The sequence below is a fragment of the Aquarana catesbeiana genome, linkage group LG04, assembly GCF_042186555.1.
Source record: "Aquarana catesbeiana isolate 2022-GZ linkage group LG04, ASM4218655v1, whole genome shotgun sequence".
Classification (NCBI taxonomy): Eukaryota; Metazoa; Chordata; class Amphibia; order Anura; family Ranidae; genus Aquarana; species Aquarana catesbeiana.
In genome coordinates, this window is record NC_133327.1 from 235,220,048 (window position 1) to 235,233,841 (window position 13,794).

At 41.9% G+C, this 13,794-nt stretch overlaps 1 protein-coding gene across 1 annotated transcript in view; it reads left to right on the forward strand.

The window, feature by feature from the left end:
- The first annotated feature begins 424 nt into the window (after positions 1-424).
- LOC141139785 (actin-like protein 6A) overlaps positions 425-13,794 on the forward strand; it is a 67,357-nt gene continuing 53,987 nt past the window's right edge. Inside the window, exons 1-2 of the mRNA XM_073626267.1 lie at positions 425-572; positions 12,096-12,172. Coding sequence (XP_073482368.1) covers positions 557-572; positions 12,096-12,172 — 93 coding nt within the window. The 5' untranslated portion in view covers positions 425-556. The remainder of the gene's footprint in view (positions 573-12,095; positions 12,173-13,794) is intronic.

The window sequence follows — 13,794 nt, forward strand, 5'->3', positions numbered from 1 at the left end:
TATTGTAAGTACTATAGCACTTTATTCACTTATAATTTTCACATTGTTTGCGTATATTATATTATTAATTGTACTAACACGGATTTGATCAATGAGTACTAGTATAGCGCGGTATTTATATACATTTAATTTATACAGCACGAACGTATGGGACATGATCAATGCCAGTAGCTGAACATCTAGTTTTTGAAGCAAGATTTTTAGTTTACATGAACTTGCACTATACTTTCCCTTTAAGGATTTAAAGCTGAGACCTGTATGTGCAAAGGGCCGTTGTATTAGCAAAACACACACGCCCTCACAAGTATATTTATTTGTGCTGAACTCTTTTCATGAATTGTTCCTATCTGTCCTATCTGTGGTTTGGCTTTATTATTGCAGTAAAGAACAGGGTTGCTACCATAGTCCCATAGTCCATATACCTTCCTGCCAACGCCTGTATGGGGCGTGTCACTGTGTGCCCTGAGATATAACACTCACTGCCTGCAACTGAGCTCAACACAAACGTTTGCTGTTCTGCATTGATTTTCTACTTAAAATTAAAGTATAAACAGATATGAGTGGGACTGCAGGTAAGAAGCCAATTCTTTGCATGTAATTTTCGAAAATATTTTAGAAACAAACTATTTTAGAAATCTTTGTGTTAGTTGTCACAAGAAGGGAGTGAGAAGCCGTCCAACGCTAAAAACAGTATGAACCATTTTACATCATCAGACATTTTAGTATCTATTTACAGAAAATATTCAACATAAAACTGTAAAAAAACAACACGTTCTAAGAAGATATACTGTATATTGCCAGCATGCAGAAATTACAGCTGACATTTGCTTCTACTCTACAACTTTGCTTGTAATAAAGTTTGTAGAATAAATGGGGTAAATCAGTCTTATTCAGAAATACTGTATAAGTTTAAGTGAAATGCAGTACACAGTGCAAGCAGTTACAATTCATCTTTTGCTGTTGCAAAATGTCATTAATGTACATATCGCATTGTTCACTAGAATCCAAAGCAATGAAGCATTAGGAATATCCTTTTTGGTCATCCTTTTGCAGATGAAAAATCAGCACTCACCAAAACCAAGTACTGAGCAATAATGAGTTGCATTTTCCTAAACATGGATTTAGTCAAAACACTAACAATGTATTGTAACAGATAAAGGGCAGCTTTTCCATGTTTTTTTTTTTTTTTTTTTTTTTTTTACTTGGTACTTTTGGTTGGAATCAAGCATCTTGCTATAGCAGCGGATTCATATTTTTTAACTGAGTTGATCAATAAACTTACAGACTTAGAAATTACAGTGACAGCAGTTTGAGCAAGTGCACAATGCCAGACATAAAAAGTTTAACACTTGTACTTACAGTAGTCGGATAAGGATGACAATGCCATACTGGGTATGGTGTAAGCCCAGTTGATGGAGTTCTACTGGCCACAGGCTGTATAGGGGTTATTTTGAGTTGGTATACGCAAACGTTATGGCGCCTACAAACTATGCGATATATACTGGAATTTTTATTTTTTTATACTAGCAATGGCGGCAATCAGCAACTTATAGCAGGACTGCGATATTGCGGAAAATCTGACACTCACTGACACTTTTGACACTTTGGGAGAACCAGTGACACTAATACAGTGAATTATACATTTATGTCCATATGTCCATTGCATGCTCAGTTATGTTCTATGGTGAAAGGAAAGTAAGCCAGTACGTTGAATCTCAGTTAGATAGTTTTGGCTGTTGCAGGGAAACAAGCCAAAGAGGCTGAAGGTAAAGGGGATAGCTCTAGGGTTCTGATATTGTTTTGTTTATTTTGAGAGAGAGAGTATCATGTACTTTAGCCAATGGGAGATCCATGATTTATAGCTCCTTAAAGCCAATGATCTTTATCGCAAATTTATACTGGTCCACCATGGACCAATGTAATTATGCATATCTTATACCTGGCATGTTTGAGGGTTCCAAGTAATTTTCTAGGAGATTTTTACGTTTATGTGAGAAATGTCAGAGTTGGTCTGGTTTATAAAGTGGTTAAACCTTTTTTATAAAGAAAAAAAAACATTGCTGTAACTTTCATGTGTTTGTACCTTACATAGATCACTCATTTTTTTACAAACTAGCCAAACATGGTTAGATTTTCATTGAAACATTTATAGAAATATTGTTGGTCAGAACATTCTTTCTGTTTTTTTTTTAGCCACTTGACTTCCGGAAGATTTCCCCCCCCCCCCCCCTTCATGACCAGGCCACCTTTTGCGATACGGCACTGCGTTATTTTAACTGACAATTGCGTGGTCATACAATGCGGTACTCAAACAAATTGTATTTCATTTTTTTCCCACAAATAAAGCTTTCTTTTAGTGTTATTGGTGTTTAATCACCATTGTGTTTTTATTTTTTGCCCTATAAACAAAAAAAGAGACAATTTAGGGAAAAAAATGATATTTTTTACTTTCTGCTGTAAAACAAAATAAAAAAAAAAAAAATCAAATGTTTTCATATATTTAGGCCAATATGTATTGTATTGGTAAACATGGTTTACGTGAATGTTACAGCATCTATAAACCATGGAATATATACTGGAATTTTTATTTATTATAATTTTTTTTTACACTAGTAATGAGGACAATCGGTGACTTATAGTGGGACTGTGATATTGCAGTGGACAATCAGACACTGACTGACACTTTTGATGCTTTGCAGGAACCAGGGACACTAATACAGTGATCAGTGCTAAAAATATGCACTGTCGCTGTGCTAATGATACTGGCTGGGAAGGGGTTAAACATCTAGGGCAACCAAAGGGTTAACTGTGTGCCCAGCCAGTGTTTGTGTTTACTATGTGTGCTGCATTTACTAGTGGAAGAGATGGATTTTAGTCCCTGCTTTGCAGGAACACAAAAGTTATCCCTTCTCCCCTGTCAGAATGGAACTCTGCCATGTTTACATAGGCAGCGCTCCAATTTGAGTCTCTACCTGATGATCGGCAGGTGCCGGCGGACATCGAGTTCCGAGCACCCACAGATTGGTTTCTGCTCTGAATAATAAAAGCAGAAGCGGCCCGCTGACGGCACGAGCATGCCCCCTGCAGGCGGAAGTGCAGGATCACGTATATAAACTTGATCAAGCGCACAGCTGCCACCCTGTAGCAGTAAAACTGCTATAGGGTGGTCAGCACAAAGAACTTTATTGAAATCTTCCAGTTACATAAACAAAGTACTTAGCACTCAAGTGAATCAGTACAGATACTACAGAGTCACTATAATGCAAAGATAGCATAGGCATCATCTAGCAATAGTCTGACTGTACACAGTAAACACAGGAATAAGTGAAGACATAAAACACAGTTTCAAAAGGAGGATAAACAAATGCCATCATTCAACTAGTTTTGCTTGAAAGACCTTAAAATGTCATCCAGACTTGCTATTTCAGTAGAATCCCAGATATATTAAGCAGGTTTCATTACAATATGTACGATTTTTCCAAAGTGAATGCCACGGAATTTTGATCATTCGAGCAAATATTTACATCCTTCTCCTTTGAATTTTCTCATCACTACAGTCAAAAACAACAGTTGATTTGACCCCAGTAAACATTAGAAAACAAAAAGTGTTAAAAAACCTTTTGCCTTTACAACCACTTTAAAGTTCATTGAAAACTACATGTCCCTGTGTTTTTGGGGATGTGGTCAACCTGGTACGATGTTCCACATATGGTGGAGCTGTGCCAAGGTTTGCTGGTTTTGGATTACAGTTCACTTCCTGATTTATTCTGTGACAATGGTGAATATAGTTAAAAACCCAAAGGTGGCTTTTCTTGATGAGTCTGATGTCGATGCTCCCAAGCATGTTTAAACTTTAATCCACTTTATGTTTCTTGTGACAAAAAATCGCTATAGCGACTGCTTGGAAGAAACCAGTGGTAGATCTAGCTGTTATGAAAAATAAAATGACACGGATCATGTTCAATGAAAAGCTGGTCAGTATCTTGCAGGATAAAACTGCTAAGTTTGACCATGTTTGGGATCATTGGATTAAGTATCTCCAACTTCCAGCTGACTGAGGAGTGGGGGCGGTGGACGCGGGCATTCGGACAATCCTTCTTTTTCCTTTTGCTTTGTCTCATTCATCTTCCCCTCCTCCTCTTCTTTTTTTATTTTTCTTTTCTTTGTCTTTTCTTCCTTTTATTTCCTCCCCCCACCCATTTTCTTTCTTGGATTTGCACTTCCCTTTTTCATTTAGTTGTGGAGCTTCCACTTGTGGTTGCATATTATGTATACTCACGGCCTATGCCAGTGTGCTGGTGGCGAAGTTTGGCTTCTAATGTTTCCCCTGGTGGGGGGTTTTCCGAGTGGGATTGCTGTTTGCTCCATAAGAACTTTTTCTTTATGTTAAATTTCTACTTTATCTGGCACCCCTTTGTGTTGGGAATAGTTGGTGGTATAATATTTGATTCCCCTTTTATACCTGTTCTTAATTTTTTGATGTGCTCCACCTGCGTTGTGGGTCCTATTCTTGAAAAATGTTCAATAAAAATATTGAAACAGAAAACTATGTGCCAATAAAACTACCATTTTCAAAGGCTGACTGAGCTGCTGTGTGATTTTAATGCAGAGTATGCAGCTCCTAATGAGCATACTTATTTAAGTGCAAAAAGATTGGGAGGAATTTGCGCTGACAAAAGTGAAATGAATACTAAAACCTCAAAATATAATGAAAAAGCAGCTGGCAAAAAACAGTTAGATATACTGTGCAATAAATATACAAAAAAATGTTGCAGTGCTAATAAATGAATCCAAAGATTCTAAAAACTTTTTTGTGAAAGAAAAAAACAAACAATAATCAAGTCCCAATAAAATCAAGTGAATGAAAATAGTCCATATAGTGAAGTAAATATACAGTGGGGACAGAAAGTATTCAGACCCCCTTAAATGTTTCACTCTTTGTTATATTGCAGCCATTTGCTAAAATCATTTAAGTTCATTTTTTTCCTCATTTTTTTCCTCATTAATGTACACACAGCACCCCATATTGACAGAAAACCACAGAATTGTTAACATTTTTGTAGATTTATTAAAAAAGTAAAACTGAAATATCACATGGTCCTAAGTATTCAGACCCTTTGCTGTGACACTCATATATTTACTCAGGTGCTGTCCATTTCTTCTGATCATCCTTGAGATGGTTCTACACCTTCATTTGAGTCCAGCTGTGTTTGATTATACTGATTGGACTTGATTAGGAAAGCCACATACCTGTCTATATAAGACCTTACAGCTCACAGTGCATGTCAGAGCAAATGAGAATCATGAGGTCAAAGGAACTGCCTGAAGAGCTCAGAGACAGAATTGTGGCAAGGCACAGATCTGGCCAAGGTTACAAAAAAATGTCTGCTGCACTTAAGGTTCCTTAGAGCACAGTGGCCTCCATAATCCTTAAATGGAAGACGTTTGGGACGACCAGAATCCTTCCTAGAGCTGGCTGTCCGGCCAAACTGAGCTATCGGGGGAGAAGAGCCTTGGTGAGAGGTAAAGAAGAACCCAAAGTTCACTGTGGCTGAGCTCCAGAGATGCAGTCGGGAAATGGGAGAAAGTTGAGAAAGTCAACCATCACTGCAGCCCTCAACCAGTGGGGGCTTTATGGCAGAGTGGCCCGACAGAAGCCTCTCCTCAGTGCAAGACACATGAAAGCCCGCATGTAGTTTGCTAAAAAACACCGGAAGGACTCCAAGATGGTGAGAAATAAGATTCTCTGGTCTGATGAGACCAAGATAGAACTTTTTGGCCTTAATTCTAAGCGGCATGTGTGGAAAAAACCAAGCACTGCTCATCACCTGTCCAATACAACAGTGAAGCATGGTGGTGGCAGCATCATGCTGTGGAGGTGTTTTTCAGCTGCAGGAACAGGACGACTGGTTGCAATCGAGGGAAAGATGAATGCGGCCAGTTACAGGGATATCCTGAATGAAAACCTTCTCCAGAGTGCTCAGGACCTCAGACTGGGCCGAAGGTTTACCTTCCAACAAGACAATGACCCTAAGCGCACAGCTAAAATAACAAAGGAGTTTCTTCACAACAACTCTGTGACTGTTCTTGAATGGCCCAGCCAGAGCCCTGACTTAAACCCAATTGAGCATCTCTGGAGAGACCTGTTGGCTGTCCACCAACGTTTACCATCCAACCTGACAGAACTGGAGAGGATCTGCAAGGAGGAATGGCAGAGGATCCCCAAATCCAGGTGTGAAAAACTGTATTAGATCAAATGGGTGCTTCTACTAAATACTGAGCAAAGGGTCTGAATACTTAGGACCATGTGATATTTCAGTTTTTCTTTTTTAATAAGTCTGCAAAAATGTCAACAATTCTGTGTTTTTCTGTCAATATGGGGTGTTGTGTGTACATTAACCACTTCAATACCAGGCACTTAGACACCTTCCCGCCCAGGCCAATTTTCAGCTTTCAGCGCTGTTGCAATTTGAATGACAATTGCGCGGTCATGCAACACTGTACCCAAACAAATTTTTTATCATTTTGTTCCCACAAATAGAGCTTTCTTTTGGTGGTATTTGATCACCTCTGCGGTTTTTATTTTTTGCGCAACAAATAAAAAAAGACTAAAAATTTCGAAAAAAAACAAGTTTTTCTTTGTTTCTGTTAAATTTTTTTGTAAATAAGTATGTTTTCTCCTTCAATGATGGGCACTGATGGGCACCAATGAGGTGGCACTGATGAGGTGGCACTGACGGGCACTGATGATGGGCACTGATAGGTGGCACTGGTATGCGGCACTGATGGGCACTCATAGGTGGCACCGATGGGCACTCATAGGCGGCACTGATGGGCACTCGTAGGTGGCATTGATTGGTACATATGGGTGGCACTGATGGGTACTTATGGGTGGCACTGATAGGTGGGCACTGATGGGCACTGACAGGTGGCACCGATGGGCAATGACAGGTGGCACTGATAAAACATTGCTGGGCAGATCTGGAACATAATGGTGCCAATCAGTGCCCATTTGTGGGCACTGATTGGCACAGATCGGGCACATGTGGATGGCCATGGGGTACATACCTGGCCATCCACATGTTGCCCCTTCCCTGGTGGTCCTAGTGGCGATCCCTGGTGGTCCAGTGTGGTGATCTGAGGGGGGCTGCGCTGATAAACAATCAGCGCAGACCCCCCTGTCAGGAGAACCGCCAATCGGCTCTCCTCTACTCGCGTCTGTCAGACACGAGTGAGGAAAAGCCGATCAACGGCTCTTCCCATTGACAGCGTGATCAGCCGTGATTGGACACGGCTGATCACGTGGTAAAGAGCCTCCGCCGGAGGCTCTTTACCAAGATCGGTTTAGCAGTGTGTCAGGCTGACACACCGCTCCACCGATCGCCGCGATGCGCGCCCCCGGGGGTGCGCGGCGGCATGTTATCCTGCTGGACGTCATATGACGCCCAGTCAGGATAACGGAATCACTTCCCGGACGTCAATCCGCTATAGGGTGGGCGGGAAGTGATTAATGAGGAAAAAAAATGAACTTAAATGATTTTAGCAAATGGCTGCAATATAACAAAGAGTGAAAAATGTAAGGGGGTCTGAATACTTTCCGCCCCCACTGTATGTGCAATCCAGGAATCACCAATGTGCTCCACCACCCAGTGTAAGATGGATTGTTACCAGAATGACAGGTCTCAATAATGGATTCAAACAGCCTCAATGAATAGATCCTCAGCAATTAAGCCACTATGAATCCTCCAGCAACAGATGCTGTTTGGTGGTTCAGATAAATGCAGGACAAGGATGTGCCTCGCATATGCAATAAAGGAAACATCCAGATAGTGTAATACCGTAGACACTCTTTAATGGTGTAGACCAGGGGTCTCCAAACTTTTTAGCCTGAGGGCCACATTATAGATTTTACAAACATTCGCGGGCCGAATAAATTTGTTCATTATAAATAAATTAATAAAATAAATAATCTCATCATAGCCTTTCCGCACGTCTGTGTCTCCATCAGAGTCTCCTCATCATCAGTGTCCCCATCAGTGTGTCCCCATCAGAAGTGTCCCTGGCAGTGTCCCCATTAGCAGTGTCCCCATCAGCAGGGTCTCCATCAGCAGTGTCCCCATTAGCAGTGTCCCCATCAGAGTGTCCTCATCAGCAGGGTCTCCATCAGCAGTGTCCCCATTAGCAGTGTCCCCATCAGAGTGTCCTCATCAGCAGGGTCTCCATCAGCAGTGTCCCCATTAGCAGTGTCCCCATCAGTGTGTCCCCATCAGAGTGTCCCTATCAGCAGGGTCTCCATCAGCAGTGTCCCCATCAGCAGTCTCCCCATCAGTCGTGTCCCCATCAGCTTTGTTCCCAGCAGTCTCCCCATCAGCCGTGTCCCCATCGGTAGTCTCCCCAGCAGTCGTGTCCCCAGCAGTCTCCCCATCAGCCGTGTCCATATCAGTAGTCTCCCCATCAGCCGAGTCCACATCAGTAGTCTCCCCATCAACTGTGTCCCAATTAGTAGTGGCCCCATCATCCGTGTCCCCATCAATAGTCTCCCCATCAGCCGTGTCCCCATCAGTAGTCTCCCCATCAGCCGTGTCCCCATCAGAGTGTCCCCATGAGCCGTGTCCCCAGCAGTCTCTCCATCAGCTGTGTCCCCATCAGCTGTGTCCCCAGCAGCCGTGTCCCCAACAGTCTCCCCATCAGCTGTGTCCCCATCAGTTGTCTCCCCATCAGCAGTGTCCCCATCAGTAGTCGTGCCATCAGAGTTTCCCCATCAGCAGTGCCCCCATTAATAGTCTCCCTATCAGCCATGTCCCCATCAGCAGTGTCCCCATCAGTAGTCTCCCCATCAATGTCCCATCAGAGTGTCCCCATTAGCTGTGTACTGTACATGTACATCTTCAGCACTTGCCTCAGTACTAGAGGGGACTTCAGCTCTCCTGCATCTCCTGGCTCCTGCCCGCTGCTAGACACGTAAGGATCTTTAATACAAACAGCGGACGGGTAGCCGGGAGGTGCTGCGCCAATGACGTCACTGGCTGCTAGGACATTGGCAGTCCCAGTAGCCAATCCTAAAGCAGAGCGTCGCAGCATGGGCAAGAGTGACGGGAGCGGCTTTGTCTGCAGGACCTGCCAGCTGCGGGTCGGACAAAAGACACAAGCGGGCCTGGATGTGGCCTGCTGGCCGGGCTTTGGAGACCCCTGGTGTAGACTAAATACAGTACATTTCAGAAGGTAAAAATGAGCATATAAAACTCCAAACACTTTAAATCATGCATGGAAATCAGTGGTGGTGTACACAACGGATCAAGCGTGACGGCGGCACATACATAGGCTATGCTCTACATGTTTTGTCACAACTGACGTGCCCCCGTTGACGTCAGTGTGACGAAACATGTAGGATGGAGCCTATGTACGTATTTATTTCGATGCATGGTTTACAGCGTTTGGAGTTTTATATGCTCATTTTTGCCTTCTGAAATGTACTGTATTTTGTCTACACCATTAAAGAGTGTCTACGGTATTACACTATCTGGATGTTTCCTTTATAGCATATACAAGGCACATCCTTGTCCTGCATTTATCTAAACCACCAAACAGCATCTCTTCCTTGAGGATTCATCGTGTCTTAATTGCTGAGGATCTATACTCTGTTATAGAGTCCTGTCATTCTGGTAACAATCCATCTTACACTGGGTGGTGAAGCACGTTGGTGATTGCTGGATTACACATATATTTACTTCACTATATGGACTTTTTTTCATTCACTTGATTTTATTTGGGACTTTATTATTGTTTTTTTGTTTTTTGTTTTTTTTAAAAAAAAGCTTTTATAATCTTTGGATTCATTTATTAGCGCTGAAACATTTTTTTGCATACTTATATAAGCTCAGTGACTCAAGCTTATGGGATCAGCATGACAGTCAGCATTTTTCAGAAGGAGGTCAGCAATGGCAGCCTCTAACTCCTCAGTACAGGTGTCCTTTCCTTTTCTTATACATTGGCTTATCCATGTTTCCTAAAGTGGAACTGCAACACAGTAGTATAGTCCTCAAAACCTGCAAATTGTTTATGTTGCAAATGTGTGTCAATATACTGATCCAATTCCCTCTCTCGGGAAAAATCTGTCTCAGCACACCACCGCTGTCCCCTCTGTCAGAATACAATAATGCAGTGGGGTAGATCCCTACACCCACATCGCTTGGGTGGATGCGGGAATCTGTGAGCTTCATTTTGTTTTATTCGCTGGTTGAACAAAAAAAAAATCTCTGCGTGTATACCCTGCTTACTGCACTTTACTGAATGAAGGCCTTTGGAAATATAGTGGTCAGTGTAAATTAATTGTATCCCTATATGTTCATACAATACTGGGTAAATAAACAGCATGCATGCTGCAACATAGACACCTTCCTCTTATAACTATCCTGTCAAAGTCCAGCATTAACTATTATCTATGGTCTTTCAACTGTATAATAAGATCTTACCTCCTGTTTTTTTTTCAGGTTATTTTGTAGCACTGACAATTTATGTAGCACTTTACATATTGTACGTTCACATCAGTTCCTGTCCTTAAGGAGCTTACAATCTAAGGTCACTACCTCAAACGCATACTAGGGCCAATCTAGACAGGAACTAATTATCCTACCAGCATGTCTTTGGAGCATGGGCGGAAATCCACCCAAGCATGGGGAGATCTTGCAAACTCCATGCAGTTTGTGTCCTGGTTGGGATTCAAGCCAAGGACCCTTTGGTCCTTGGCTTGAATCCCAAACAGGACACAATCGGTACAATGGTAAATGAGAAACTCCCTGCAATACTTAATGATACCCAACCAAAATTTCTCAAAATATGGTCTCCGTGGCTAGATAATAGCCACTCTTCCTTTTCACTCTAACTTATTATCCAGAGTAATACAGAAATCATACCACCCCTCCCCCCCCCCAAAAAAAAAACCTCTCAAATTTACTGCCTTCCTATCAATTTCTCTCTCCCCAGCACCCCCCCCCCCCCCCCCACCCACCCACCTCCTCTCCATCTACTCTTTCTTTCTTTCTTTCTTTCTTTCTTTCTTTCTTTCTTTCTTTCTTTCTTTCTTTCTTTCTTTCTTTCTTTCTTTCTTTCTTTCTTTCCCTTTAAATATGCCTTCTCCTCTCTATCTTGTGACTAGAACTTGCCTAGCCCACACTTGTCCCCCCCCCCCCACCTTAGCTAACTGTTGTGCAACATTACAATACAAATTCAAATACTATTGCTATCCATATAGTTTCCACTGTAATTTTCAATGCTCTATAGCCTTCTATTGCCAAATAGAGCAATCATTTGGCACTAACCCCTCTCTCGCCTTTTTTTGTTTTCTTTTTGTGAGCTGTTTTGTTTTTGATGCCTACCTATGACCCTTGCATTGTTGCCTGGTACTCCCAATGTCATTCAAACATTTGTAATCCTTTTTCAAAATTGTAAAAAACCTAATAACATTTTTGTGAAACAAACCATGGCAGAAGTGCTAACCACTAAGCCTCTGCATTTACTACTTTGAATTGATATTATGTTATCTTAATAATATGTACTGCTTGTTGCAGGATTTGCAACAATTATGCCGCGCACACATGATCGCACATTCCGACAACAAAATCCATGTTTTTTTTCCGACGGATGTTGGCTCAAACTTGTCTTGCATACACATGGTCACACAAATCTTGTCCGAAATTCTGAACGTCAAGCAAGAAAAATAAAGTTTAATAGCCAGTGCGGCTCTTCTGCTTGATTCCGAGCATGCGTGGAACTTTGTGCGTCGGAATTGTGTACACACGATTGGAATTTACGACAACGGGTTTTGTTGTCGGAAAATTTGAGATCCAGCTCTCAAATTTTGTTTGTCGAAAATTCAGACGGAAAATGTCTGATGGAGCCTACACACGGTTGGAACTTCCGACAACAAGCTCCTATCGAACATTAAATCCGACCGTGTGTATGCGGCATTACAGTTATAAACAAATTGAATATTGTTTCACTGCTTCATCTGAATAAGGTAACCCAGATAAGTAAAGATTCAGAATCTTATAGAAATTTTAATGTTATCTTTTTTGATGATTCTTATTTTAATTTAGATGAAATTGTATCCTTGGTCTTTGATGTTGGCTCGTTTTCAATTCGTGCCGGCTACGCAGGAGATGACCTTCCTAAGGTAAGAAATAACTGATAATGTTGGAGTATTTTATGTTGTCCTTTTTTTATGTTTTCGCAGCTATTGAACGAATAACTGCATAAACCTGATCTGCCATAAGCTAAAGAGTACATAAAAAAACGCTGAGCTATTAAATTAGAAAGCTAAAAGAATATATCTGAATTTTAACCTAAATAAGAAATTCAGGTTTTCCTCCCCAAAACAGCAGGTGCATTGTGCATGTAAATAAATCACAACCCCAGTGTCAGCTTATGTGTAACTTACCTCCTTTAGCTGTATAAAGCAGGTCTCTGTGTATGTGATGTCACTCCTTCTCCTGGCTGAATTTCAAAGTTCCTGTTGCCTTCCTTTCCCAGTCCTGATACTACATGTCCCATCATCCTTTAAACCTCTAGCTTCAGGACAAGCTGTGTGAGTCACTTCTACCAGTTCTGGGAGTTGATATGGATGGGTCCTAGAGTTACTGTGGATGTTTCTGGGCCTTCATGTGGGTGGTGAAAGGAGAGTACAGTGGAACCTCGGATTACGAGCATAATCCGTTCCAGTAGAATGCTCATAATTCAAAGTACTCGCATATCAAAGCGAGTTTCCCCATTGAAGTCAATGGAAACTAAAATAATTTGTCCGCATTGACTTCAATGGCATGCAATACCGCATGCGGCCAGAGGCAGGGGGGCACCAGAGTGCCTCAGAAGTAGCCAGAAAGGCTCGAGGACAGCTCTGCTGACCTGGGCAAACCTCGGAAAGGCTCGGGAACTTAGTATTTCCGAGTCTTTCCGAGCATTTCTGAACCACTCTGAACGACTACGTTTGGCACAGTTCGGCTCCGGCACCCCCCTACCTCAGGCCAAAAGCAGTACTGCACACCGCTTTGACCTGAATCCTGCTCGTTTTGCGAGACAACACTCGCAAACCGAGTTAGGATTTTTCAAAATACAGTGCTCATATTGCGAAATTCTCGTTAACCGCGTTATTCGCAATCCAAGGTTCCACTGTATTGGAATATTGCTCTCACCAATCACACTCCATTCTTCTGTAGTGAACTGAGTGCTATCCAGCAAGAAGTGTAGCCTTACAAACCACCAAGAAATATGCTTATTCTAGCTATAAAGGGCACACAAATATAAGACAGATTTTTTCTGCTCTGATCTTATTATTTTTAACAGAGAAACAACAATTGTCTTGGTTGAAGGCATGATTTGTAATGTGTATACAGTGTTTGCACACACAACACACACAAAACTCGATTTAGTCACACACAAATCTTTGGGTGTTGTAAAGTGTATGTGTAGTCACCAAACACACTAAAATTATTGTGAGCAGAAACACGCACTGTGATGCGAGTCACTTTGGGCGGGGTCCCATGGAACCCAGAATCCCTTGGAGAGGTTGGGAAACCCTTGTTTCAGCTCCCCATGCTCCTCCTATGTCTAGTTCACCCTGTGTCTATTAGGGGCACAGGGTGACTGAGAAAATGATGGAACATTGTAAGAGTTTTGTAGACTGTTGCCATGCCATCTGCAATCCCTGATTAATCAAAGCATTGTTTAGATATGGATTTTATAGTCTTCAATGTGGGAGCCGGTCCGTCTGCTACTGGGGGCTCCTGCTATTGTGTGAAG